General features: G+C 60.8%; 2 protein-coding genes and 1 non-coding gene across 6 annotated transcripts in view; 2 read left to right on the top strand and 1 right to left on the bottom strand.

The window, feature by feature from the left end:
- Positions 1–19,124, top strand: part of AP1B1 (adaptor related protein complex 1 subunit beta 1) — a 19,931-nt gene extending 807 nt beyond the window's left edge. The window contains exons 2-24 of one of the 4 annotated variants that reach the window (XM_027909564.1): positions 1,058–1,119; positions 1,706–1,811; positions 4,273–4,408; positions 5,086–5,331; positions 6,108–6,298; positions 6,798–7,019; positions 8,134–8,254; positions 8,457–8,552; positions 9,267–9,382; positions 10,058–10,223; positions 11,082–11,180; positions 12,528–12,787; positions 13,411–13,612; positions 14,376–14,396; positions 14,679–14,708; positions 14,832–14,987; positions 15,101–15,246; positions 15,728–15,857; positions 16,027–16,111; positions 16,280–16,366; positions 16,890–17,044; positions 17,514–17,522; positions 18,132–19,124. In XM_027909564.1, the coding sequence (XP_027765365.1) occupies positions 1,083–1,119; positions 1,706–1,811; positions 4,273–4,408; positions 5,086–5,331; positions 6,108–6,298; positions 6,798–7,019; positions 8,134–8,254; positions 8,457–8,552; positions 9,267–9,382; positions 10,058–10,223; positions 11,082–11,180; positions 12,528–12,787; positions 13,411–13,612; positions 14,376–14,396; positions 14,679–14,708; positions 14,832–14,987; positions 15,101–15,246; positions 15,728–15,857; positions 16,027–16,111; positions 16,280–16,366; positions 16,890–17,044; positions 17,514–17,522; positions 18,132–18,206 (2,892 nt within the window). In that variant the 5' untranslated portion in view covers positions 1,058–1,082 and the 3' untranslated portion in view covers positions 18,207–19,124. The remainder of the gene's footprint in view (positions 1–1,057; positions 1,120–1,705; positions 1,812–4,272; positions 4,409–5,085; positions 5,332–6,107; positions 6,299–6,797; positions 7,020–8,133; positions 8,255–8,456; positions 8,553–9,266; positions 9,383–10,057; positions 10,224–11,081; positions 11,181–12,527; positions 12,788–13,410; positions 13,613–14,375; positions 14,397–14,678; positions 14,709–14,831; positions 14,988–15,100; positions 15,247–15,727; positions 15,858–16,026; positions 16,112–16,279; positions 16,367–16,889; positions 17,045–17,513; positions 17,523–18,131) is intronic. The other 3 variants (XM_027909565.1, XM_027909566.1, XM_027909568.1) reach the window with 3 other exon arrangements.
- LOC114071713 lies at positions 15,336–15,438 on the top strand. The gene has a single exon (XR_003574085.1). It is a non-coding gene; the product is annotated as a small nucleolar RNA SNORD125 (small nucleolar RNA).
- Positions 19,125–20,449: 1,325 nt separating the features above from the next.
- LOC114071711 (GAS2-like protein 1) overlaps positions 20,450–21,610 on the bottom strand; it is a 13,707-nt gene continuing 12,546 nt past the window's right edge. The window contains exon 9 of the mRNA XM_027909563.1: positions 20,450–21,577. Within this exon, the coding sequence (XP_027765364.1) occupies positions 20,623–21,577 (955 nt within the window). The 3' untranslated portion in view covers positions 20,450–20,622. The remainder of the gene's footprint in view (positions 21,578–21,610) is intronic.

Consider the following 21,610-nt stretch of genomic DNA (forward strand, 5'->3'; position numbering starts at 1 on the left):
CCCCAAATCCCCGCAAACAAACTCCTCTCTTCCTCCTGGCTGAGCTCCGTGCTCTGCCTGGCGTTCTTAGCCCACAGATTCCACCCAGATTTCCTTTTTATGCCTGTTGGGGACCCTCTCTAGCTTGGACAGGGAACAGAGGACACAGTTCCTCTGTGCTGCTGCTGCATTTGGCTTTCAAGATGCTCATTTGCATTTTAAACCCCTCTGCAAGCTCTTTTTCTTCCTCTTTTTTTTTTTTTTTTCCCCAAATGCTCTTTTTTTATCTGTTGGTTGTTTTTTTTTTATTTATTTTTATTTGTTTTTTTTTCCAATTGCCTTTGCTTTCCGTTCTCCTGCCCCTCCAAAGCAGCAAGGCCACTGCAGGCTTTCAAGGACGAGCCTCTGGATTCTTTTCCCGTTGAAGGAAAAACGGGAAAACCAACCGTAAAAGCCAAATCCCCGCTGACCTTTCCGAAGGGCTCCCTGCTCCCTGCACATCTCCCTCCTCAGCTGCCAAGCCCTAAATCTGCCCTAAACTGCCTGAATTATATAAGAGAGCCTCAAGTGCTGGGTGGAATCCTCCAACCCTTGGAATTTAAAGCAACGCTGCTGGAGCAGGGATGGTTTCTGGAAGGCTGGAAGGGGCTCCCTTTGATCCCCCCTCGGCTGCTCTGTCCTTGGGCTTGGCTCAGTTCCTCCCCCACCATCCCACAGCTGTTCCCTGCGGGTGTGAGGGAGGTTTGGGTGTGAGTTTTCCATCCCCAAAGCGTTTTTTTGGATGAGGAGGGGTGAGCCCAGGGTGGGTCACCGAGCCCCTGCTGGAAAGAGTCAGGGCTGGCCACTGGAATCCTCAGTGACTCCCTTCCTCCTCCACATCCTCTCTGGAGGACCAGCTGATTCCCTGCCTCATCCCAGAGCTGCAAGGTGCTCCCCCTCCCTCCAGGAATGGGCTCCTCCTTGTGACTCATCCCAGGAGATCCCAAACTCCCTGATTTTTTTTCCTTCCTGGAGCTCTCCCCCAGCAAGGAAAATCCCTCCCCACCCCCCAACCCTGTGTGCTCTGCCTCTCCCCCAGGGACCTGCTGCTGGCTGGGACCACCATGACGGACTCCAAGTACTTCACCACCACCAAGAAAGGTAAGGCAGGGAGCGGGAACGTCACAGTTTATCCCCAAATCCCCACGTTCCTTACACCACAAACCAGGCAGGGAGGACTGGCCCCGTGCTGGGAAGCTCCCGTGGGAATGCTGTGGCTGGCAACCCCACCCTGCTCCTGGCTGTGACACGCAGAGCAGCTCCTGGGATGTTGTGGGGTCAGGACACCTTGTCACCAAGGCCCTGACAGGGCTGGTGGCAGCTGCTGATCGGCTTTAGCGGCTCAGGAGCTCCCCTGGGCAGCACTCGAGGCTTTAAGCACTTTCCAGAGCCGGGAATTAATGTGGAGAGAAGCCGTGTGGCATCTCCCTCCTCAGTCTGCCAGCCCAGGAGGGGAATAAGGAGCTCAGGAGGCTTCAGGAGGGCAGGAGATGGTGCCCCCAGAGCAGCCCCAGCCCCCAGCAAGGCATTTGGGAAGTTAAATCCTCCCCTCCCAGGGCTGGCAAAGGTGGGAGCCGAAGGCAGAGAGCGGCGGGTGGGAGCTGTGCCCACCTTCCTTCACCAGGTGTCCAGAGGCTGGGAGGCCCCTTCCCCAAGCCCTGAGCTGCCCCTTTTCCTACTTTTCCAGGGGAGATATTTGAGCTGAAGGCTGAGCTGAACAGCGACAAGAAGGAGAAGAAGAAGGAGGCAGTGAAGAAGGTGATCGCCTCCATGACCGTGGGCAAGGACGTCAGGTCTGTCATTCCACAGGGGCAGGGAATGTCCTGAGCGGGAAGGCACCCACAGGATCATCCAGGCCAGCACCTGGACCTGCACAGACACCCCAACAATCCCTGAGAGCCTTGTCCAAACCCTCCTGCAGCTCTGGCAGCCTTGGGGCTGTGCCCACTGCCCTGGGGAGCCTTTTCAGTGCCAACCACCCTCTGGGGGAAGAACCTTGCCCTGAGATCCACCCTGAGCCTGCCCTGGCACAGCTCCAGCCATTCCAAACCTGGATAGCTTGTAGGTTCTCCTTCTCCCTTGTTGCTCCAAGGGGTTTTCCAGCTGGTTTTGCCCTCGGGAGGGACCTGAGCACCCTCCTGCCTCCTCAGGGCACTCTGTGCCCACGTGGCCGCCTGGCAGGGGAGCTGTCCTGGCTTTGGTTGTAATCTGGCTGAAAGAGGATTGGTCTGGCTGCCAGATGAGTTTGTTGGGATTATTCCCTCTCCCTTCACGTGTTACTGTAAACAAGCAGGACCCCCTGGGTGTGGTGGCTGTGTCACTGCCCCAGTGGGTGCCCAAGAGCCTTTGCAGCCACTGCAGTCCCAAAAGTCGGGCAGCTGCTGTTCCTTCCTCCCTCTCTATCCATCTGACTGAGCAGCACGTGGGCCCTCTGTGCCTCCTCCCTGCAAGGACCTGTCCCTGCACACCCCCAGCAGCATCAGCAGTTTGGTTTTCAAGGTGCACTGGAGAGGAAGTGGAGGGAAAGCACTCCCTGGGAGAGCTGGGGCGTCCCTGGCTCCCAGAGCAGCAGCAGGGCTGTCTTGGGACCACTGTGGAGGAGATCACGTGGATATGGCCTTCCCAGGATTTGAAGGGGGCTTATGAAAACAGGGAGAGGGGCTTTTACATGGGCAGACAACGACAGGACAAGGGAGAATGGTTTTAAACTAAAAGAGGGGAGATTTAGGTTGGATGTTGGGAAGGAATCCTTCCCTGGGAGAGTGGGCAGGCCCTGGCACAGGTTGCCCAGAGAAGCTGTGGCTGCCCCTGGATCCCTGGAAGTGTCCAAGGCCAGGCTGGACGGGGCTTGGAGCAACCTGGGCTGGTGGGAGGTGTCCCTGCCCATGGCAGGGGGTGGCACTGGATGGGCTTTAAGGTCCCCTCCCACCCAATCCATTCCAGGATTCTGTGGCTGTGTCAGCCCATTTTTTTTTGGTGTGTGCATATTTTTGGCTGCAGGAGGGCAGGTTCCTCAGTTCACTTCTCCCCAGGAGGTGCCAGGAAAGCCTGGTTTAGCCAGGAAAGCCTGGTTTAGCCCGGGGTGAGAGCAGCCACGGTGGGTGGCAGCTCAGCAGGCACTTCCCTGGATTTAGGGGTGCCCTGGGTTTGATCCTGCCAGGGATGGCTGGGTTTGCAGCGACAGAGAAGCTTCCAGGAGCCAAGGGACATCTGTCAGGGTGGGATAACCCCTGTGTTACCCCTGTGACCTTAATTGCCTCTCTGGAGTGCTTTAATAGTCTAATTGGTCTGTCTGTCTGTGGCTTTAATTGGCCTGTCTTTGGATGAAACAGCATCTGTGGCATCCCACAGCTCCAGGGGGTTGGGAAGGGGACGCCCCAGCTCCGTGCAGGCAGCTCCACTCCATCCCAGCAGGGCATCCCTGTGCTCAGGAATCACCCCAGGGAGTGGGGATCTTCCCTGTGGCACCGTCCTGCACTGAATCATGGAATGTCCTGAGTTGGAAGAGACCCAAAAGGCTCGTGGAGTCCAGCTCCTGGTCCTGCACAGGACACCCCAAAATCACACCCTGTGCCTGAGAGCCTCGTGCCGGGGCCGTGGCCGTGGGCTGGGATGCAGCAGAGCCGTGTGGGAGGGATCGGTTTTGGTCCCTCAGGGGCTGCTCTGGGCTGGTCTTGATACAGATCCGTGAAATCAAATCCACTGGGAATGGGCAGTTCAGCCACATCTGCTGCAGAGTGGGCTCAGGTGGTGGAATCATAGAATCCTGGAAGGGGTTGGGTGGGAAGAGACGTTAAAATTGTCTCATTCCACCCCCTGCCGTGGGCAGGGACACCTTCCACCAGCCCAGGTGTCCAGCCTGGCCTTGGACACTTCCAGAGATCCAGGGGCAGCCACAGCTTCTCTGGGAAACCTGGGCCAGGGCCTCCCCACCCTCACAGCCAACAATTCCTTCCCAATCTCCCATCTCTCCCTGCCCTCTGGCAGTGGGAAGCCATTCCCTGTGTCCTGTCCCTCCATCCCTTGTCCCCAGTCCCTCTCCAGCTCTCCTGGAGCCCCTTTAGGCCCTGCAAGGGGCTCTCAGGTCTCCCTGGAGCCTTCTCTTCTCCAGGTGAACCCCCCCCAGCTGTCCCAGCCTGGCTCCAGAGCAGGTTGTCCTGGCTCCAGGGGTGGGTGGGCCGTGGGAAGGGGGTTCCCCGGGAGCGTGGCCGTGCCCTGCCCTCACCGGCAGCTCTGTGTTCCTCTGTGTTCCAGCGCTCTCTTCCCGGACGTGGTGAACTGCATGCAGACAGACAACCTGGAGCTGAAGAAGCTGGTCTACCTCTACCTGATGAACTATGCCAAGAGCCAACCAGACATGGCCATCATGGCAGTGAACACCTTTGTGAAGGTGAGGGGATGAGGGTGCGAGTCCAGGAGTCACCCGGGGGCAGCTCGACCCGGTGCCAGGTCACTGCACTGAGCTGCAAAGGGAGTGTGGGCAGCTTTCCAGAGCCTCTCCCTTCAGGAGGAGGAGCTCTCCTGGTCCTTGGTAACTGATTAAATTTGTTCAGTAATGCAGAAACCCGTTCTTTTGGCAGCCGTCCTGTGCCACTCGCTCTGTCAGGGCTGTGGGCAGCTCGAGCTGTCATGTGAGCCTGTGTGCTGAGGGAGCCCTCGTGATCTCCCACTTGGAGCTGGGAGCTGAAGAGTTTGTTAGGAGCCAAGGTGTTGCCAAACCGCTTTGTGGAAAGGCTTGGTGGGCATTAGAGGGAATTTGGGCTTTTTTTAGGCAGGAAAAACCCCACAAGATAAACCCAATAGATGCATTGCCCAGGTCAAGGTGGCAACTGGGTTTTGGTGTTTGGTGAAGTGATGAGGATTCAGATTCCTGGGGGTGCTGGGAGCGAGGACTGCCGGTGTGAGAACCCCGTGGGTGCAGAACAAGAGGTCCAACTTCTCTTGGGGGACTTGTTGTCGAGTGTCAGAACCTCAGCACCTGAGGAACCCCAACCAACCCCGAAGGCACCACTGACAGCCGTGACTTGGGGAGCCCAGGACACCAACCCTCCCCTCTGCTCCCTGCAGGACTGTGAGGACCCAAACCCGCTGATCCGGGCTCTGGCTGTGCGGACCATGGGCTGCATCCGTGTGGATAAAATCACGGAGTACCTGTGTGAGCCCCTGCGGAAGTGCCTCAAGGACGAGGACCCCTACGTGCGCAAGACGGCCGCCGTCTGCGTGGCCAAGCTGCACGACATCAACGCCCAGCTGGTGGAGGACCAGGGCTTCCTGGACACCCTGAAGGATCTCATCTCCGACTCCAACCCCATGGTGATCCTTTTTTTGGCCCTTTTCCACCCTCTCTTCATCCAAATGGATGGAAACGCCCTCACTTCGTCTTCACATCTCAGGCTCCCCTCCAGACTCCCCGTTAACAGTCCACTTTTGGGGTCTTTTTGCGCTTCTCAGGGCTGCAGGCTGTTCCCCGCCCTGTAACCCCAGCTCCTGGATGGAGGGTTTCTCCCATTCCTTGGCTGTGTGTTATTACTCTGTTCCCAGTGGGGACGAGGCTGCTCCAGACAGATCGGAGCAGAGGCTTGGCTCTGATCCCACATAGCCAGTGGCTTCTGCCTCTGATCTCACATAGCCAGTGGCTTCTGCCTCTGGTGAGCTTTTCCTGGCATCTGGGCTTTCACTTCCCTCCCATTCCCCAGGCTTTATGAGGAACTTTCACCCCAGCTTTGCCCAGGGTTTCTCTCCCCCCAGCCTTTGCTCCTGCAGCTCCTGCTGCGGGCGTGGCGGCCGGGCCGGGAGCTGTGCAGGGAGGGATGGGGCTCCTTGGAGCTGCCTGGGGAAGGGGAGCTGGGCCCAGGGCCAAGGCTGGTTCCTGTGGAACACGTGGGAGCCGTTGGAGATGAGGTGTGGGGGGTGGGGATGGCTCATCCCCTGCGGATCCGCTGGCGGGAGTTGGGGCTGGTGCCCAGATGTCGGTGGGATGATGCCGAGGAAGCAGCTCATCCCCCTGCCCCACATTTCCCTCAGGAGCCACCCTGGTGTCCCCTAACCCGTGTCCTGTCCCCTAACCCGTGTCCTGTGCCCCCTGGCAGGTGGTGGCCAATGCAGTGGCGGCTCTGTCGGAAATAGCCGAGTCCCACCCCAGCAGCAACCTCCTGGACCTCAACCCCCAGTCCATCAACAAGCTGCTCACGGCCCTCAACGAGTGCACCGAGTGGGGCCAGATCTTCATCCTGGACTGCCTGGCCAACTACATGCCCAAGGACGACCGGGAAGCCCAGAGGTGAGGGAGGCTCTGGGTGCTGCCGTGGGGCCGAGGAGCAGGGTTGGAGAGGGAGGGGATGGATAGGCAGGTGTTGACCAAAGCGCCTGGCACTGCCCCTTCTCCTCTGAGCATCCTCCTGCCCCTTGGAATGCTGCTGCAGGAGATGGGACAGCGGGCATCTGCTGGCCCCTGTGCCTTGGGCACGGCCATCTGGAGCCTGCCCTGGTCTTGTCCCTGTGCTGGCACCAGGACTGTGCTTCATTATCAGCTTAAAATGTGGCTGTAGGGGACAAGAGGCCCTGGGGAGCCCCGAAAAGGGGTCACTGCGAGCGGGTTCTGCAGGGCTGGGGAATGACCTTCATCGGGGCCTCCAAGAGCCAGTCCAGCGTCTCTTGGGAAGGTCCCAAGCACTGCCCAGCTTTCCTGCGAGTGCCTTGTCCTTCATCCACGCTGGCAGCAGTTTTTAAGCAGGAAGAAGGGCTGGGATCATCCCCTTTCCCCTCTCCTCGCCCGGCAGCATCTGCGAGCGGGTGACGCCGCGTCTGTCCCACGCCAACTCCGCCGTGGTGCTCTCGGCCGTGAAGGTGCTGATGAAGTTCATGGAGATGCTTTCCAAGGACCTGGATTACTATGGCACACTCCTGAAGAAGCTGGCCCCCCCTCTGGTGACCCTGCTGTCCGCAGAGCCCGAGCTGCAGTACGTGGCTCTCCGCAACATCAACCTCATCGTGCAGAAAAGGTGCGTTTCCCTCTCTCCCACGGGTGCTGCTTCCCAGTGCCTCAATCCCTCTGGTTGCAGCAGTGTCACAACCCATCATGTGGGTTTTTCCTTGTCTGTTGTTTAAAATCCAAGGGCTGAGCGAGGAGAGTCATAAAATCATGGCATGGTTTGGGTTGGAAAGGACTCATCTTGTCCCACCCCCTGTCATGGGCAGGGACACCTTCCACCAGCCCAGGTTGCTCCAAGCCCCGTCCAGCCTGGCCTTGAGTCAATTAGGTGAGGGAATGAGCAGGGAATTAAGCTTAGTTTAAGGTATTCTTTATTTAGGGGAGCAAAGGATGCCAAAGCCAAAAGCTGAGAGACTTTGGTTTGGTCATTCTGTGCCTAGGGAGGCATTTTTGTCCTCCTTCAGTAAGGGCTGAGAGTCCTTTTGTCCCTTTGCTGATCTAAAATTCCAGTGGGCAGGAGGTGTCCAAGGCCCCACACGTGTGCCTGGAGCAGAACTGTCCAGCTGGAGAGCCCTGCTCTGCCCACAGCCCGATCAGATGATTTGTCCTCCTCCCAGTGGTCGTCTGTTAAAAATAGCGCTAATTTCTGGGAGAAGTGGAAAGCAATTAATGTCCCTGGGAGCAGGAGTGTGGAGGGCAGGTTGGCTCTTTGGAGCTGGACCTGGCCTAGCTCTTTCCCAGCTCAGAGGATGAGCTGGTGAGAAAGGTCCAGCCTAGCCCTGGGGTCTGGATTCGTGTCCCTGCTCCTTCCAAAACGTCCCTTCCAGCCTTGGCAGGACGAACGTCCCCCGTTGCCTCACGTCTGGCCTGTGTTGGCAGCAAGGTTGTGCTCTGTCCCCTGCAAAGGGGAGCCAAGAATCCCGAGGGGATAACTGTGCTGCCTTGGATTCCTTGGTTGGAATGGGCCCCCAAAACTTTGTGCCTGTGGCCAAGGAGCCTCATCCTCCTGGCCTGGAGCCGCTCCCTCTCCGTGTTTCCCCAGCTTATGTCCATGGGACAGAGCCCTAGGGGGATAATCATGATTGTTTTGGATTGCTTGGCATGGAACAGGCCTCCAGAACCTCGGAATTGTGGTGGAGGTGAGTGTGTGGCCCCCCCCAACCTCTGCCTTGTGCCACCCCCAGGCCCGAGATCCTGAAGCATGAGATGAAGGTGTTTTTCGTGAAGTACAACGACCCCATCTACGTCAAACTGGAGAAACTGGACATCATGATCCGCTTGGCCTCCCAGGCCAACATAGCTCAGGTCAGGGGGCTGGGGGAGGGCACCAAGGGGGATCCAAATCCCAGCCCCAGCTTTGCGGGAAGCGGCCGGGATCGGCTGTGCCACCCGCTCTGCTCCAGCTGGGTCACTGTGCCACTCATCCCGCTCCAGCTGGGCCACTGCCCTGCATTCCTGCTGGCTTGTCCTTGCTGCCAGGCCCTCACTGTGCTGTGCCCTCCCTCAGGTGCTGGCAGAGCTCAAGGAATACGCCACGGAGGTGGACGTGGATTTTGTGCGGAAGGCGGTGAGAGCCATCGGCCGCTGCGCCATCAAGGTGGAGGTGAGGCCTGGGGTCACCTCTGCTTGGGCATCTCATCCTGGGAGTTAGCACTGCCCTGGCGAGCTGGAGCCTTCCTGGGCCTGGGGATGAGCTGTGGTTGTTTCCACAGGGATGTCAGGAGGGTGTTTTACCCCCTTGGCCACTGGGGCTGTCTCAGGGTCTCTGCCTGGTGTGATACTGCAGTGGGTGGTGCCAGAGGCTTGTTGGGGATCACAGTGGGGATGGGAGGGAGTCGATCCCTTCCTGAGGTTCTGGGAGGGCACAGATCCCTTCCCAAAGGGCTAGGAGGGAGTCGATCCCTTCCTGAGGGACTGGGAAGGAGCTTATCCTTTCCCAAGGGGCTGGGAAGGAACTACTCCCTTCCCAAGGGGCTGGGAGGGAGCCAATCCCTTCCCAAAGGGATCCTTGGAGGATTTGCTTCCCTGTTGGAGTAATTTGTCAAAGGGGATTATTAAAAACCTGGCTGGAAGGGCAGCTCTGCATGGCTGGAACGCTTCCTGTTGGGAGAGAGCAGGCTCTGGGAGCACGGAGAGAGGAGGAGGAGGAGGAACCAGACCTGGGTGGGAAGGGGAGACCACACTCGTGTGTCCCCCGTGCTTTGGGCTGGGTTTAGGGGGTGTGTGACAGGGATAAGGAGGTGTGGGAATGGCAGTGGGGGCTTTGGGATGGGGCTGGAAGGGGCTCCCTGCCCGCCTGACCCAGTCCCTCCGGCAGCAATCGGCCGAGCGCTGCGTCAGCACCCTCCTGGACCTCATCCAGACCAAGGTCAACTACGTGGTGCAGGAGGCCATCGTGGTCATCAAGGACATCTTCCGCAAGTACCCCAACAAGTGCGTGGGCCTGGCCAAGCTCCTCCTGCCCCTCTGCCTGGGGGGCCCACGAAGCCCCCGGAGCCTCCCTGCAGCACAAGGGGCTTTGGGTTTCCTCCGCTCAGCGCTGCCCCAGGAGTTAAGCTGGAGGCAGGAACGTTGTCCCCAGCCCCAGGAACGTTGTCCCCAGCCCTCCCCCCGGGATGGCAGTCCCAGAGCCAGGGACCCGAATGGAGGGAGCTGCCAGGGGTGTGGAGGTTCCTTGCGTCAGCAGAAACCAGCTCTGGCTCTTAATCCAGCTCCTGGTGCTGGAACAAGGGCAGCAGGAGGAGAGGGGAGGGAATGTTCCAGCTGAGCCAGGATGAATAGGCAAGTCTGTAATCAGGAAGTCAGGGACTAATAGTGGGAATAAATACTAATGACCTGAATTGGTAACGAGCAGGAGCTCTGCAGGAATAGCCAGTGGCTCCAGAGAGGAGCAGAGCAGAGGAGTGGGGCTGAGGGGTTAACCCAGAGCAGGGAATGTGCTCTGGGATCAGTGAGGGCACTGGGGAGAGGGAACAACGCCGGGCAAGGTGCCCTCGGCCATGCCCTGGTTCTGTTGAGGGGGATGGGAAGTAGTTTGGAGTTAGGGTGGACTATGATTTGGGTGTCCTGTCTTGGTGAGTGAACATGTGGCATCTTCTCCTGGGGAAGGTACGAGAGTGTCATTGCCACCCTCTGTGAGAACCTGGACTCCCTGGATGAGCCCGAGGCCAGGGCTGCCATGATCTGGATCGTGGGGGAATACGCCGAGCGCATCGACAACGCCGATGAGCTGCTGGAGAGCTTCCTGGAGGGATTCCACGATGAGAGCACCCAGGTGGGGGCAGGAGGGGGGCCTGGCTGTGCCAGCAGGGCTGCCTGGGTGAGGGGGACACTGTGCTGACTGGAGTGGAACAGTCTGCTCTAAAGGAGCATGAAGCTGTTGCTCTTCCAGGTGTTTGGAGCAACAGCAGCTCTGGGTGTAGGATGTGGTCCAGGGCTTGGAACAACCTGGGGTAGTGGAAGGTGTCCCTGCCCATGGCAGGGGTTGGAATGAGATGAGCTTTAAGGTCCCTCCCAAACTGTTCCATGGTTCTGCGAAATCCCACCATGGTGTTGTCCCAAGCACCTCCTGCCCTTCTTGGTTGGGAGGGACCAAGAGGGTGGAATCCAGCACAGGATCATCCCTCTGGAGCTGGAAATCAGAGCTAGGCAGCTGGAATGAGCAGAGGGAACTGTGCCTGCCCTGCCTTGCCTGCTGGGGCAGATGGGGTTTGCCTGTGGAATTCTGGAGGGTTTCCATCTACGGAAAACTGTTCCAAGCACTGTGAAACTAAGGGACAGTGAGCAGGGCAAAGCCTGGAAGTACAGGATGGCAAAGCCAGGGATTCTTGACTCCCTGAGGGGTCTGAGGGGGGAAGTCCTGCTGCTTATCATCATGGAAGTCAGGGGATGCTCTGGCCTGTGGGACTGTGTAACCTGTCCTGTAACATCTGGATCGACCTGTGTGTCTGAGGGTGTGGGAATGGCTGGAATGAGGTGCCTTGACTGGTGTCACTGCCACAGATGTGGTCACCCTGGCTTTGGTCCCCTGAAGGGCAGGTCGGGGTTGGGTCCTGGCAGCTCCTACAGGGAAAATCCCGCTGTTCCTGCTGTGTCTGTGTGTCTGTCCCTCACGCTGTGTGTCCACCCCCAGGTCCAGCTCCAGCTGCTCACGGCCATCGTGAAGCTGTTCCTGAAGAAGCCCACGGAGACCCAGGAGCTGGTGCAGCAGGTGCTCAGCCTGGCCACGCAGGTGGGTCACACCCTGGGGGCTTCCTGAGCCCTTCCTACCCCCTGGGCAAGTGGGAATGGCCTGGTCATGTGACAGCAGGTGATGGGAGCTTAATTCAGAGTCATGGAATGGTTTGGGTGGGAAGAGATCTTGAAGTTCATGTTCCAGCTCGCAGGGACACTTCCCACTATTCCAGGTTGCTCCAAGCCCCATCCAGTCTGGCCTTGGACACTTCCAGGGATCCAGGGGCAGCCACAGCTTCTCTGGAAAACCTGGGCCAGGGCCTCCCCACCCTCCCAGCCAGGAATTCCTTCCCAATCTCCCATCTAACCCTGCCCTCTGGCAGTGGAAAGCCACTCCCTGTGTCCTGTCCCTCTGGGAATGCCAGCAGTTGAAATCCTGGAGAGCACAGACACTCCCACGGCCCAGGAGGCTCCTTGTGCTGCTTCCCAGCCCAGGACGGTGGAGCTCTTGAACTTTTATCCCCGGGATCCCTCCCAGCAAGACTTAGACAGGAAAAGGAGCCCTGAGTAGCTCTGGAGTAGCTGCAATAACTCTGAGTAGCTCTGGAGTAGCTGCAGCAGCTCCGAGTAACTGTTTAGTAGCTGCAGCAGCTCTGAGTAGCTCTGGAGTAGCTACAGGAGCTCTAGAGTAGCTGCAGTTGCTCTGAGTAGCTCTGGAGTAGCTGCAGCAGACCTGAGTAGCTCTGTAGTGGTTGCAGCAGGTCTGAGTAGCTCTGGAGTAGCTACAGGAACTCTAGAGTAGCTGCAGTCGCTCTGAGTAGCTCTGGAGTAGCTGCAGCAGCCCTGAGTAGCTCTGGAGTAGCTGCAGCAGCCCTGAGTAGCTCTGGAGTAGCTGCAGTTGCTCTGAGTAGCTCTGGAGTAGCTGCAGCAGCCCTGAGTAGCTCTGGAGTAGCTGCAGCAGCCCTGAGTAGCTCTGGAGTAGCTGCAGTCGCTCTGAGTAGCTCTGGAGTAGCTGCAGTTGCTCTGAGTAGCTCTGGAGTAGCTGCAGCAGCCCTGAGTAGCTCTGGAGTAGCTGCAGCAGCCCTGAGTAGCTCTGGAGTAGCTGCAGTTGCTCTGAGTAGCTCTGGAATAGCTGCAGCAGCCCTTAGCAGCTCTGGAATAGCTGCAGCAGCCCTTAGCAGCTCTGGAATAGCTGCAGCAGACCTGAGTAGCTCTGTAGTGGCTGCAGCAGACCTGAGTAGCTCTGTAGTGGCTGCAGCAGGTCTGAGTAGCTCTGGAGTAGCTACAGGAGCTCTGGAGTAGCTGCAGTTGCTCTGAGTAGCTGTGGAGTAGCTGCAGTTGCTCTGAGTTGCTCTGGAGCAGCCACACCCCGCGGCTCCAGCCCTGACTCCCGTCCCTCCCGAAGGACTCGGACAACCCCGACCTGCGGGACCGTGGCTACATCTACTGGCGCCTGCTGTCCACCGACCCGGTGGCCGCCAAGGAGGTGGTGCTGGCGGAGAAGCCGCTCATCTCGGAGGAGACCGACCTGATCGAGCCCACGCTGCTGGACGAGCTCATCTGCTACATCGGCACGCTGGCCTCGGTGTACCACAAACCCCCCAGCGCCTTCGTGGAGGGCAGCAGGGGGGTCGTGCACAAGAGCTTGCCCCCACGCACGGGCTCGTGAGTGTCGGTGCCTCCCCCGTGGGAGGAAGGGGGGGTGGACGCTGAGCCGAGCCAGGCGAGGAGTGAGCTGGGATCCCAATCCCCAAGGGAGGGTCTGTAGGGCCAGGGTTGTGTGGGTTCAGTAGGAGCAGGGCTATGAGGGTTCAACATTGTCCTTAAAAAGCTGGAGGAGTGATCCCAGTGGAAGGGTTGAATCACTGCTGGCTGTGTGTGCTGGGCAAGGAGGGAGCTGGGACTCCATTCCTGAGGGAGGGTCTGTAGGAGCAGGGCTGTGGGTTTGGCCCTACAAGGCTAAAGAAGTGATCCCAGCTGTGTCTGCTGATTGTATCCACTGTGGTCAGGGCTGGGATCCTGTTCCCAAGGGAGAGTCTGTAGGGATAGGGCTGTGTGGGTTGAGAACTGTCCTTAAAAACCTGCAGGAGTGATCCCAGTGAAAGGGCATCTCTGTGAGAATGTGGTGGGAGCCATGGTGGGATACGGGGTCACAGCTGAAGTGTTGGAGCCATGGTGGGGATGGGGTCTCTGCACACTCCCTGCAGAGCCCAGCTGGGTGAACTCCTGTCTCCAGCCCTGCCCAGTCTCCTTCCCCACCTCCAGTGTTCCCTTGCCCTTCCCTCCAGGAGCGAGAGCGCCGAGAGCCCCGACACGGCGCCCTCGGGGGTGCAGGCAGCGGATCAGCCCTCGGTGATCCCCACGCAGGGGGACCTGCTGGGGGACCTGCTCAACCTGGACCTGGGCCCCCCCGTGAGCGGGCCCCCCATGGCCACCTCCTCCGTGCAGATGGGCGCCGTGGACCTCCTCGGGGGCGGCCTGGACAGCCTGGTATGTCCCCGGGGGCTCCTGCCACGACTCCCGTGCTGGGTTTGGTGCTGGCTCTGGTGTGGAGTGTCCTGGGATAGGACAGATATATCAGCTTGGAGATATCCAGGCTGGTCCTTCCCTCCTCCAGCGGGTGCAGGCAGAGGGGCACTCACCCTCATGTGGTGGCTGGAGGGCTCCCACCCCCTGTTCCCCTGCTCTCAGTCCCTGTGGATGTTCCCACTCCATGTGCTGTGCTGCAGGAGCGGCTGCTCTTCTGGCCCCCCACACTGCTGCAGGGCTGGGCCACTCCCAGGCTCTGGGGCAGGAGCTCTGGAGGTGACAGCTCTGGAGGTGTCCTCCTGGGAACGCAGCCAAGCAGCGGTTTGGCCGCAGGATGAGGCGGGATGGAAACCTCTCCCTGCCTGGGAACACCTGCCCTGTGGGTGCTGGAGACGGTCCAGGCTCCCTGAAGGAGCAGAGTTTGGAGTTTCCTCCGTGGCTCCTGAAATCCAGCGGGTTTATCCTGAGGGGAGGCGGCGCCGCTGCCTTTGCTGCTCTGGAACCTTCCGGGTGCTGCCCGTGTGGGATCCCGGCTGGGTGCTGGGCTGGGGGAAGGAGGTGTTGCTGTGTCCCCTGGCTGCAGGGCAGGGACAGACAGACACCTCAGCACTAACCTCTCTGTCCTCCTGCCCTTCTCTTCTCTCTCTGTTTCCGGGCTCTCCTCTCCTGCCCTGTCTCTGCATGCTGCTGCCTCTCCTCTCCACCTTGCTGCTCCCGCTTGGAGATGGGGGACGAGTCGGAAGGGGTATGGATCAGCCCTTTTCCCTATGGATCAGCCCTTTTCCCAGCCCTGTGCCCACCCCTGGCTGCCCCTGCTCTCCACTCTGAGCCCCCTATTTGCTGCTCCAGTGCCATCCCCCTTTCCCCCTGGGAACAGCCAGCCCTGATCCCCAGCTCCAGGCACGGAGCATCCCGACCCCAGGCCTTTGCTGCCCCACTCTGATGCTTTCGGGGCGTGCCCAGAGGGGGCATTTTGGGGGATCCCTTTGCCCTCAGCCCCTGCTGATGCCCCTTCCTTCTCTTGCAGCTGCGGAGTGATGTGGGAGGCAGCCCTGCTGTGAGTGTGCCCAAACCTGCTCACCCTCTGCATCCTCTTCCTCCTCCTCCTCCTCCTCCTCCTCCTGCCTCTCCTCTCCCTCTCCCCGTGGTGCCCCCGTAACCCCCTCCCGTGTCCCCACAGATGGGCGGTGGCGGCGGTGGCTTCGCTCCAGCTCCAGCTCCCAGCACTGCCGTGCCCTCAAACACGGGGGCACCCCTGGGCAGCGGCCTGGGGGACCTCTTCGACCTCACAGGTGGGGTGGGGACCCTCTCAGGATCCTACGTGGCTCCCAAAACGGTGAGTGGGACACCAAGCTCAGGGTTGGGAGGGGGACACAGACCCCCGTGCCCTGCCCCCCACAGGGCCTGTTTTGGGCGGCACCCCGAGGGTTTCTTGTCCCTTTCGCCCAGGTCTGGCTCCCTGCCATGAAAGCCAAGGGGCTGGAGATCTCTGGCACCTTCAGCAGGCAGGTGGGCTCCATCTCCATGGACCTCGTGCTGACCAACAAAGCCCTGCAGGTCATGTCCGACTTCGCCATCCAGTTCAACCGCAACAGGTGAGTCCCACCCGTGACCCGGGAGGTGCTTCCCAACACCTCCTGCCGTGGTTTTGGGTAGCAAAGGGTGGGAGGAAGGAGCTGCAAGGGCTGGGAACAGCCTCTTGTGATGAGCCTTCTCTCTGATGGCTGTGGTGGTGATGAGCAGCAAGCCAAAGCCTCTAAGAAGTTGCCTGAAGAGGCTGTTCCTCGGGGGTCTGAGCCTTGTCCTGCGGTTTGTCCCGGTGAACTGCTGCTTCCTCTTCCCTCAGGGGCCCTGAGGGAATGGTACAGGAATGCTAAGAGCAGGTGTGAGTCTGTGCAGGAGGAAGGGGGCAGATTTTGGGGCTGCCTTAGGGTGGGCAGGACAGGAGACCACCCCCATCCTGGGCTATGCAGGGGCAGCAGGGTGGAGGAATGCAGGGAGCCCTGGGACAGTGCCTTGTGCCATCCCCTGCTGCCCCCCACCCTGACCCCCTGCCCTCCCCGGCTGTCCCCCCAGCTTTGGCCTGGCCCCAGCAGCTCCTCTGCAGGTCCACGCCCCGCTGGCCCCCAACCAGTCCGTGGAGATCTCCCTGCCCCTGAACACCGTCGGCTCCGTCATGAAGATGGACCCCCTCAACAACCTGCAGGTGGGCAGCCTGGGGGGCTCTGTGCTGGCAGTGGAGCACGGGCAGGGCTGCCCCGGTGTGTCCTGGAGGAGGGTGTGGCTCCTGGCTCCAGAGGGACCCGTGGGAGGGGGTGGGACACTTGCTTTGGGGGCCATCCCGGAGCTGAACCCGCCGTGCCCCTCCACGCCAGGTCGCGGTGAAGAACAACATCGACGTCTTCTACTTCAGCACCCTGTACCCCCTGCACATCCTCTTCGTGGAGGACGGCAAGATGGGTGAGTGGTGCCCTCTGGCACAGCCTGTGAGCCCCCAAAAGTGGCTGGAGGGGGTGCTGGGGTGACAGGGTGACATCCCTTCGCTGCCCCCGGTGCTGTGCCCCTGTGTTGTCACCTTGGGGCGTGGCCAGTGTTGCAGCTCCATCGTGGTGTCCCTCCTCCCTGCAGAGAGGCAGATGTTCCTGGCCACTTGGAAGGACATTCCCAACGAGAACGAGACCCAGTTCCAGATCAAAGACTGTTCCCTCAATGCAGGTGGGTCCCAACCCCTCGCTCAGGTCGTGGCTCATCCCAGTTATCCCAGGCTGTGGGAAGCAAGAATTCCTTCCCCCTGTGCCTATTCCATATTCCCAGGAAGGAGATGCTGCTTTTCCTGCCCTTGGCTCTCTGTAGGAACTTGGCAGGTTGGAAGTAGATGAGTTTTAATGTCCCTTCCAACCCAAACCATCCTGTGATTCCGAGTTCCTCTGCCTGATGGGGTTGACCCTGCCCTGGGAACAGTTGCTGTGCCCACCCTGGGATTGTAAAATCATGGAATTGTTTAGGAGAAACCTCCGAGATCATCAAGTCCAACCATTGCCCCCAGCACTGCCAAGGCCACCATGTCCCCAAGTGCCACATCCACATGGCTTTTAAATCCCTCTGGAGATGGGGACTCCATCAATGCCTCACCACCCTTTCCATGGATAAATTTTCCCTAATACCCAAGCTGACCATCACAGGGAGGGGAGGAGATGGGACAGGAGCAGGTCCAAGCAGCCCCTCTCTCCCCTCCCAGATTCCGTGAGCAGCAAACTCCAAGGCAGCAACATCTTCACCATCGCCAAGAGGAACGTGGAGGGCCAGGACATGCTCTACCAGTCCCTGAAGCTCACCAATGGCATCTGGGTGCTGGCAGAGCTCCGGATCCAGCCCAGCAATCCCAGTTTCACGGTGTGTCCCATCCCCAAACCTGCTCCCAACCCCCTGGGCAGCTCCCTGCCTTCCCCACTCCGAGCCTGGGGAGGGCTGGGTGGCACATCCATGGTGGTGGGACCCCCCCCCCCCCGAGCTGCTGGTGGTGCTGGTGCCAATCCTGCTGTCCCTCTGGCATGGGGAGGGTGACAATTCCCGCTGGGCTCTCCGTGGGAGCAGCTGAAGGACTCAGAGAGGTCCCACCCCACCCTCACACCTCCGTTAAAATAATCCCCCGTCCCCTTCTTGGAGCGTTCCCCATCTCTGCCCTGAGCAGAGATCCCTCCACGTCTCACCCGTGAGCCATCCCGATGTCCTGCTTTCCCTGTGCCCCTCCCACTCCCCTCACAGCCTGGTTTTGGGGTTGGGATGGGCTGTGTGACCTTCTCTCACCTCTCTGTGTCTCCGTCCCTGCCGCCCGCCCTCGCCGGCCCGCCCGCCCTTGCAGGATTTGGAGGTTAGCACACTGGTTTTTCCCTGGCTTTGGGCTCTCTCTGGCTGCTGCCTGGATATTCCTCCCTCCCCTGATTTATTTTCCCCACCCTCTGCCCTGCCAATCTCTTGGTGCCTCCTGCCTCTCCTTTGGGCAGGGCTGGCACGAGGAGCTGAACGTTTTGGAGGGTCGGGGTGTCCCCAGCACCGTCCTGGTGTCACTGGGGGTGAGGAGAGCTGCCAGTCCTTATCCCAGAGGGTTCTCCCCGAGCTCTCCCTGCTCGAGGAGCCAATTGATTGCAGAATCGTTAAATATTTAAGCAAACACCCCGAGGTGGCTCATTCCTCTTGGGAGAGGAGGATGTTTTTGGGGAACCTTTCACCCCGGAGCGCCAGGCACTGAATCCAACCCCTGCCTGCCCCCCTGCCTGTGCTGCATGCGGATGTGCTGCCCTGGGATGGTATTTTGGGGGTTCAGTGCCTTTCATATCCTTCTTCCAGCTGCACTGAGGAGCTGGCTGCCCCTGTGGAGGAGGGGGTGCTGCAGCATGCAGGGCTCTGCTTTGGGGCTGGTGGCTCTGCAGCGCTGAGGGGGAGCAGATGCCGTGACCCCCCTCTTCCCTCTCTCCCACAGTTATCCCTGAAATGCCGAGCTCCAGAGGTGTCCCAGTACGTCTACCAAGCCTATGAGACCATCCTGAAGAACTGAGGTGCTGCTGCAGCCCTTCCTCCTCCTCCTTCTCCTCCTCCTCCTCCTCCTCCGCTCCCTTTCCCGCCCGAGGCAGCGAGGCCGGATCCATGTGCATGTCTCCCTTCCTTCCTGCCAAGGAAGCAGCCCCTGGGACTCCCCCCTTGCTGGTGGGGCTGGGGGGAGCACAGGGGGGCAGAGGGGCTGCCCCCAGGCCCTGCATCCCCCGTAGCAATCCGTGTGTGAGTGATGCCGTGTCCTCCTCGCTGGTGTTGCTCCCTCAAGATTCCCTCTTTTCACCCTCTGGGAGCTGCTGTACCTTGGGGGGGGGGGAAGGGTGGGGGGCCCAAAAAACCCACTTCCCCACTCACCATGGGTGTCTTGGAGTGGTGTCTGGTGGTGGGTTCAGCATTCCAAACCCTGGGAATGGCACTTAGGGGCTCTCTCCCAGCCCGGTTGGGGCCCTGAGTGCTGTGGGATCGGGGGGCTCTGGCTGCTGATCTCCCTGGGATTTGGGGCTCAGTGCCCCTGGAGCAGGTGGAAAATGGCATTGGCTCCTTTCCCCTCCCTCCTGCTTCTCCCTGGTTTTGTCCCCTGGTTCAGCAGAGCTGTGGGTGAGCCCCCAGCCCTTCACAGAGGGTCTCCTTCCCATGGGAGCCCTTCCCAAAGCTCCCGGAAGGGCTCGAGGAGCTCAAATTCGAGGCTGTACTTAATGTGCAGGTTAAAAAAAAAAAAACACAAAAAGGGCTTTTCCAGCCCCCTCCAGCCCTCTCCCTGTGGAGCTGGGAGGGCTCTGAGTGTCCCCTCAGCCCCTTCCCACCCCACAGCTCCCTCTGGATGATTCCCTGGGGGTGACACTGCTCCTTTCCCCCCCAAATCAAGCCATGGGTCCCCCCTCCCTCAAAGCAGGAAATCTCTAATATATGGAAGATAAATCTACTGTGTGTTCACTGGTTTGAGGTGAATAAAGGTGACACCTGGCCCTGGGGACACGTGGGGTGGCCCTGTCCCCGTGATCCCGAGGGAAGCAGGATGCTGGGAGCTTCCTGCCAGCACTGGCCTGGCCTTGCAGGGGGAGATAAGCCCAGCCTAGTGGCCATGGCCATGGCCCAGCAAGGCCTGACACAGCACATGGCCCATGGCCAGGGGACACAGGTCACCCCTTGGGGACAGGATGGGCCTGGGAGCTCCGGGCTCTGCTCCCAGAGCCCCTGATGGATCCACCAAGGCCCTGCACCCCAGTCTGGGGGATGCTCAGGGTGCTGCTCTGGGACACCCCATGAAGCACTGGAGCTGCTCTGGGACACCAGCCCCGCTCCCAAGGGAGAGGCAGGACAGGTATCTGGGGACCTTTAGGACCCCCAAAGTCCCAGCAGGATGGTCACCACCAGCAGAAACAGACCCCCCTGGTGCCCCCCAACCTGCCCAGCCCCTGGAGCAGGTCTGTGTCCCCCTGGTGAGGGGTCTCAGCCATGGGGCACTCTGGACTCCAGGGACCCCCCTGGATGCAGCAGAGGGGTCCCCATGGCTGCAATGGGGTGCAGGACATCAGGGATCACCCTCACCCCAGCGCTCCACTGCTCCCAACCCTCCTGGGGCCCCCAGAGCCCTCCTCCCTTGTCTGACCCCCCCCCCCCCGACAGACGAGCAGACGTGGTGGGAGCAGCTCCCTTGGTCTTTACTGGCTTGGGGGGACATGCAGGGCCCGAGGGGTGGGGGCCACGGGGGGCACAGCCCTGTCCCACCCTGGGGACATCAACACAGCAGTGCTGGGGCTGGAGGGGACACAGTGACCCCCCCCGGCCTCAAATCCCGGTTGTGTGAGAAGCTGCACGTCCCCAAGTCATCTCAGGGGTGAAGAAGAGGAGGAGAGATGGGAGATGACCAAGGAGAGGAAAAAACAAGAGGAGACAGTGACCAAGAGGGTGATGACAAGGGGACAAAGAAGGCCAAGAAGAGAGGAAGACAAGAGGAGGACAAGGTCAAGAAGAGAAAGTGATGATGGGAAGGACACAAAGGCCAAGGAGGAGAAGGCAAGAGAAGCAGAAGGCGGCCAAAAGAGGAGTAGAAATATGAGAGAGAACACGAGAAGATGAGGAGGAGGATGACAAGAATAGCACGAAGAGGAGGAGAAAACGAGAAGAGATGAAGAGTCCAAGCTGAGCAGAGCCAGGTGCTCTCCAGCCCCATTCCCAGGTGCCAGTTCTGCTCCGGCCACCCCCACCGTGACCCCACCATGGCCCCACCATGGAGCTGCTCCCTCTGGGCCTGGCTGGGGCCGGGGGCTCCTTGCAGGGCCCACCCCACTGCCAACAGTTCCGGGTGAAGGCGTCCTGCCCGCCCCCGGGCCACATCCATCACCTCTCCACACAGGTGCCACCTCCAGTGGCCGCTCCGGGATGTCCCCAGGGGTGCCAAGGCCACCGAGCAGGACCTCTCAGGGCCACGTGTCCTCCTCCAGCCCCTCGCGCTCCCGCGGGGTCCAGGGGGGCTCCAGCAGGGAGGAGAAGACGCTCTGCAGAGCCCCCCAGGCCTTGGGGCTGCCGTTGTGGGGCCGGGGGGTCCCGGCCCCGTAACCCCTCGGGGTGGGGATCCGGGACGGCGCCTTGTGGGGCTGCGTGTCCAGCCGGGGCTTGGCCCAGGGCCGCCGCGGGGGCGTGGAGACCCCCGGGGCGAGGGGGGTCTCCTCCATCTCCAGCAGCTCATCCTCCCCCGGCGGCCAGTCGGTGTCAGAGCCGGGATTCCCGGGGGTCTCCCGGTTGTCCCAGGAGGCCGGGAAGCAGCAGCTCTCGTCGGAGGAGCTGGAGAAGGTGGAGCGGCGCCTCACATCCCCCATGGTGGGGTTGGACGGCAGCGGGGGGCACACCCCGTTGTTGTTCCCGTTATTCCCGTTGTTGTTATTCCCGTCGCTGTTCCCGCTCCGCCGCCCGTCCTCGGCGGGCAGCCCGTGCTTGGCGAACACGTTGAGGGAGGAAGACGAGGACGACGAGGAGCAATAAGCCGAGTCGGCGGTGGCGGGGGGCGCAGGGGGGCTCTCGGTGTCCCCCAGCTGCTCCAGCAGCCGCGTGTTGGCCAGGAATTCCTCCTCCAGCCGCTGGAACAGCCGCTGCTCCTGCCCGGGCTCCAGCCAGCGCGGGGCCCGCAGCCTCCGTGCCAGCTCCTCGGGGTCCCCGGGGCCGGGCCGGGGGTCTCGCCTCCCCCCGGGAGCACCCCCGGGCGCCCCCCCGGCGGCGGGGGGCTCGGGCCGTGCCCACGAGTGCTGCCCGTCGGGGCGGCGGCGGATGAGCAGCAGCGGAGCGGGGCCGCGCCCGGGGCTGCGGGAGGCACGGGGGGACCCGCGGGGGGACCCGGCGGCGCGGGGGGTGCGGGGGGACCCCGGCGCGGGGTCCGGGGGGGGGTCCCGGCGGGCCGGGGGGCGGCGGGGC

The sequence above is a fragment of the Empidonax traillii genome, unplaced genomic scaffold (assembly GCF_003031625.1).
Source record: "Empidonax traillii isolate 1590-97213 ecotype Southwest subspecies unplaced genomic scaffold, ASM303162v1 scaffold2220:size58178, whole genome shotgun sequence".
Taxonomy (NCBI): Eukaryota; Metazoa; Chordata; class Aves; order Passeriformes; family Tyrannidae; genus Empidonax; species Empidonax traillii.